This window comes from Helianthus annuus, chromosome 17 (genome assembly GCF_002127325.2).
Source record: "Helianthus annuus cultivar XRQ/B chromosome 17, HanXRQr2.0-SUNRISE, whole genome shotgun sequence".
Taxonomy (NCBI): domain Eukaryota; kingdom Viridiplantae; phylum Streptophyta; class Magnoliopsida; order Asterales; family Asteraceae; genus Helianthus; species Helianthus annuus.
This window is the reverse complement of record NC_035449.2, coordinates 166,900,530-166,906,267: the sequence shown is the minus strand read 5'-3', so window position 1 is coordinate 166,906,267 and position 5,738 is coordinate 166,900,530. Positions and strand designations below refer to the sequence as shown.

General features: G+C 36.7%; 1 protein-coding gene across 1 annotated transcript; it reads left to right on the top strand.

Moving 5' to 3' along the window:
* Positions 1 to 4,032: 4,032 nt before the first annotated feature.
* On the top strand, positions 4,033 to 4,626 carry LOC110932572. Its single transcript, XM_022175899.1, has one exon. The coding sequence runs from the start codon at positions 4,033 to 4,035 to the stop codon at positions 4,624 to 4,626; it is 594 nt and encodes a 197-aa protein (XP_022031591.1).
* Positions 4,627 to 5,738: the final 1,112 nt, after the last annotated feature.

Below are 5,738 nucleotides of genomic sequence, written 5' to 3'. Positions count from 1 at the left end.
AAGTAATGAACTGCCATCCTTGAACCCTACCATGCCAAGGCAATATCATCAACTTTATAATCAAATGTATTGACTCCTCATAGCCTCATCAGAAAATACACGACCTCTAGAAACACGGTTCTATGTCTTGAAAATCAGACATTAGTAGGTCCGGAAATGGTAGTTTGTCGGCAAAAAGAGTCATGCGACCATGAGAAGATAAAGCAAGAAGAGCACATACATGTGGTTTGCTCTAGAAACCTTACAAACAGGTCAGAATGGCATTCGAGAAATGAATGTCCAAAACTTACTTAAAGTCAAGCGTACAAATCGGTAAAGCTTTAAGAAGTTCCCAATTGATAATATAAAAATATACGTTCTCACAAATATTTTCCCTTAGCAACCAACCTACACATTCAAGAAGCCTTCAGCCAAGCCTTGGCTCGCCATCATTGAGCTTACAACATTAGGGCTTATAATAATCGAAACCATATTACAACTTCATAAAACCTCTCAGATAAGCCCATGCTCACCATCGTAGACCAAAACTGTAAAAATAAAGCAGTAACCACAAATAAAAAATTAAGGACTTACACTACTGAGGTCCACATACAGATCCAAACAACCAAATTCCCCCCCCCCCCCCCCCAGCTTCCAAATTCCCCCAGGTTATAGATTTCTAAAGAATCTATAAGAATATAAGACACTCAAATATAGATTGCAAGGAAACTATTAATATTAATTAAAAGATAGATTTGCTTACAACTTGATATCAGTGAGGTTTTGTAAAAGTCAATTGCATGTTAAAATCGCATATTTTGAGAGACCTATTTTTCCTGTAGTGCTTCACCTTCATTGATCTGATGAGACATAAAACTTAAGAAAATCAAAAGCATGATAAAATCATAATGTTGTATGGGAAAACATTAGCAGCAGGTGCTTACCTTCTCGTTTAGCTGCTCTTTAAGTACTCTACTATCTCCTGTTTTGACCTGTCAAAGAGAGTAGCATATGTCTCATATTAGAACTATATCTTTCAATAAATCACCAAAATACCCATAGGGTGTTAAAATTATCAGATCTTACAAACTCAAAAACTTAGATCAGTCGTTATCAGTTTCCTGGGATTCCATTTGGTTAGTGACTATGAAGAACACTACAACATCGTCCGCATAAAAATGCACAATTAAATAAAATATTTAAAAAAACTTTCTACAAATGCAGTGCAAATAAAGCTGCCACTATAGCTACAAATGCATAACTAAATAAAGTTGCCACTTTAGCTACAAATGCATAACTACATAAAGTTGCCACTTCATTAATGACTGGACATAAGTCTATCGTCTGAAGATTAAGTATTTAAGTTTCCCCCAAGTTATAATATTGGTTAATTCGGGTCATGTTCAATCTCTTGTTTGAGCATAAAAATTAAGTAAAAACTATAATAAAAATATGTATATATTAAAGTTACATTTACAATGTACAGATGTATAACTATAAATATGTAACACCTGAAAAAGACTTATTAGACATATAAGTTAAATTAATTAAAAATTTAATTTAGTTAATGGGAAATGTTACAACTACTAGTAATAAAATGAGAAGTGTTTAAATTAAGTAATTGAACAAACTAGAAGGGCCAAAGGTGTAAAATGTCAAAACTAAAAATAACAAAAGAAGGAGAAATTAAAAACACACATTGTGTGAGTGTCTGGGGATCGATCAAGGCAGGGGAGAAAAAGGGTTCAACCCTAGTTGCTAATTCAGCCAAATTAAAGGAAAATTTCAAAGATTTTTGATTGCATGAACTCAAGTTTCGATCATCTAAGCTCATATAGTGAAGTGGTAAGTCGAATTTCTTGTTTTGGAGAATTGTAGGAAATGGGTTTTAACCCAATTATGAAATTTATGTTATGATATGTGTAATTAGAATGTAGGATTTGCACTATGAACAAGGTTTATGATTGATTTTGATCAATTAAAAGACTTGATGTATTAACCCATTTTGTATGAATCTTCATGAATGTAGGATGATCAAAATCATAGAAATAATCACGTATAACCTTGAAATCTGGATGTTTGATCTTGTTTGTGATACTTGGACACTAGATGAATTGATGTAGAATAAAAAGGGTCATATGAACTTGTTTGAATTATTGATGAATTACCACATGAACTAGTAGAATCATGTGTTAAAATACCTGTATTATGTGTCCTATTAATGCGAAACCCGGCAAGTGTTCGGTGAAATGCCTAAAAGAACAAATATGTGAAATTTGGAAAATTAGGATGATGTTGTCACATGATAAATTATGTAAATGATGGAATGATACTTGGTTGGGCTAAATAAACGAATGTGTTGATGTAGGCGTAAAAGAAGAAAGCTCAAACGCTAGGAAATCGGAAAGCTCACAAGATCGAGGTATGTTGGCTTTTGCATACAAGTTTTATTTTGTAATTTGTCATTCTTGTACTAAAATCATAGTTATGGTAATTTGTAGTAGTTATGTAGTAGATGGTATAACCCGTCATGAACGGGTCATATGAAATGAAAGTTTATGAAGGAAATTGTATTATGATCGGTTTGTCTCGAATGAATTATATATTGGAAAGTTATGTAAGAAAGGAATGAGATCACTCGATCCGTTATAAACGGGTTGAAGTGGATGTAAGTGCAAAAGATGAAAGGAATGTATTCATTCGTTGTAAATGGATCGGATGGAAGTTTATGTTACGAATGTAATTAGCCATTTTTAACGGGTTAATAAATGGTATGTTTTATCTCAATAAGGAGATAGTATGTTTTGACTCATTCAACGGGTAAGTAATGAATGGTATGTTTTATCTCAATTTTGAGATAAGTATGTTTTGACCCGTTTCGACGGGTGGTAAATGCAAGAATGATATGAAGTTGTGGAATGGATGAGATTGCTTTATTAGATTAAAAGTAACATAGTTGACGGAATTAATTCTTAAAGCTTGTTGTTTGATGTAGGTAAATTCTCAACATAATGGCTTGGTGACTTAGAACGAACACACATGAACCAGGCCCATTTTGCGCTTCCGAAGATGTCTATTTTGTATGGTCCTAGTATTTGGTCATAGGTATTCCCAACATGTGTAAACTTTTGGCCGTCATTGTATTTTGGCAAAAACTTAGTTTGTTAGTAGACTTTGTATCTAGACAACTTAAACTTGTCCGCTCTTTGGTTTTAAAAGGGTTGTGTATGAAAAAGTTGGAATGTTTATAAAATTTCATGTTTATTAAGTTTTTGTTACCTAACATGTATGGTCGAATGTATTTTTAGTTGGGGCGTTTTAAGTTGGTATCGGAGCCAAGGTTTGCGGGGTTCAAGCACAAGTTAGAGTACTCGAACTCAAACTAACGGCTTGCTCGAAGGTGTGTTCGCTCCAAGATCGCACATGAGGTAAAAAATTAAGTTTTTGGTAGATGCAATTATGAATGATGTGTTTACGATATGAATTTTAAAGCTATACATGTGGGGAAGTATTAATGGGGGTGAAACGGGAAGTTCCAGGACCCGTATGGTTGGAAACGGACCCAGAAAATGGTCGAAACAGCCAAAACAAGACCTGCAGCGAAATAACAGCAGACAAGCCGTCGCCGACGCCGGTTTTGTGCGTCGCTGACGCAATCATTTGGGCCGACGCGCTAATCTCCTGCCTACGTAGGTTTTCAGCCGACGCAGCTTTTTAGACACCATCGCCGACGGTAAAGCCGGGCGTCCCTGACGGCCCGTGCGGCCCCAGATCGCTGAACTCTTTAGTTTTTCATAATTTTTTATTTCCGTACTTCCCGAAAGCCCGTTTTATGGTTATACAAGCCAACCTTCCTCAAAAAGCTCAAGGATCTAAGAGTAAAAACAAAACACATAGGTGTACATACAAAGAGTCTGGATAGACAAAGTTAATGGAAAGTATGTATTGGGGGTGATTGATGATACGATGACAAGTAAAATTGAAAAGTTGAAGGAAATAACTGAAGGATCTAAGAGTTAAAATAAGACACATAGGTGTACATACAAAGATTTCATGGCGTGCAACCCTACGACTTATAATGGAAAGATTGATCCGATAGAGTGCCAAAGATGGATTTCAAATATAGAAGCGGTGTTCATACGAAGTCATTGCGATGAGGAAGACCAAGTGATGTTCGCTATGGGTCAACTCCTTTTACAAGCGAAGGATTGGTGGGATGCTTATTGTAAGGAGATAGGTGAAGACAAGCTTCAGACAATGACTTGGCAGGAGTTCAAGGAACCCTTTCTGAAATATCATTGTCCTCAATCAGCCGTTGATAGGATTCAGGAGGACTTCTTACGCCTCCGGCAGAAAAATGAAATGATCAATGAAATAACAAATACCTTCTTGGATAAGATGAAGTTCTGCGAGGATTTTGTGAAGACGGAAAGGATGAAAATCAACCGCTACCATGGCATATTAAAGGCTGAATATAGGGAGATTATCACTCCCTCAAAATGTGAAACCCTTGATGAGCTTATTAATTGGACTCGGGATAGAGAAATCGAGCTTAAAAGACAGGAGGAAATGTCATCTTCCAGTACAGTGTTTGTTACTCTTCTCCTTTTGTGCTTTGGAGAGGTTGGTGGTGTTTTTGTGGGTTAAGTGGTGGTGATTAGAATGATGGGTGATTGACTAACAGCTGTTGAAACAACTGGTGTTTCAACCACTGTTATCACTACAACAGTTGATATGTCAACTGTTGTCTTCTGCTTCTTGGCATGTGGTTCTTGTGATGGTGGTTTTGTTTGTGGTATGGTAGTGGATTAAGTATCTGTTGATGAAGTGGTGGTGACAGTGGTTGGGATAACATCTGTTGAAACCACTGAAGTACCAACAACTGTTGATACAACAGGTGTCTCAACATCTGTTGGTTTGGAGGTTTGATGAGAGGAACTTTTGGGGATTTGAGGAGTATGTTTGGTGGTTTTGGAAGGTGTGGTTTTGGGTTGGCTAACCTTTCTGGTAGGCTTTCTTCTTTTAGGTTTAGAAGTACCCTGCTCTTCCATTTCCATCAAAAATTTCTTCTCTTGCTCAAATCTTTTTGCCCCTTTTATTTCCATGGACTCTTTCATGTTTGCCTTTAGATTAGTAAATGCATTTTGAGTCTCATCAACCTTTTTAGAACCATCTGGCCTTGGGATTTCTACCACAAGTTTAGACATTGGATCTGGTTTTAATGTATAGGCCTTCTTTTCCCTTTTTACCTTTTTCCCCCTTTTTGGCATTATCAAGGTTTTCAACATAAATGATTGAAGGAGGAGAAGTACCAGTGGTTTGAAGCAAATGAGCCTTTATTGCCTTAGTATCAGCTTGTGTATCCTTGTACCTAGCTTCCATCACATTTCTGATCATTTGAATTTGAACTTCATGTTGTTGATCATCATATTGTCTTCGTTGATGAAGCATAGGTTGAAATACCCTCCATAGCTCAGTGGGGGTAGGAGCAGATGATGAAGCAGATGTTGTAGCAGTTGGTGCAGCCTTTTGAGATTGTAACAACTGTTGCATCATATTTTTTATATCTGCAACAGGTGTTTCTATTTTATCAACCCTCTCCATCAATTCCTTGTATTTTAAACCATCACCCAAGTTAATGGGGTCATCTGATTTCCCACCGGCAGTGGTTGTATCAGTAGTTGACTTAGGGAAAGTTTCCCAAAAGTCATCCAATGATGCCCCTTGTTCTTGGTACTGGGGACTTCTCTCCTCAGCAA

Bases quoted from the DNA above. Each gene is read 5' to 3' on its own strand.
- LOC110932572 (XM_022175899.1), top strand. From the start codon at position 4,033: ATGGCGTGCAACCCTACGACTTATAATGGAAAGATTGATCCGATAGAG.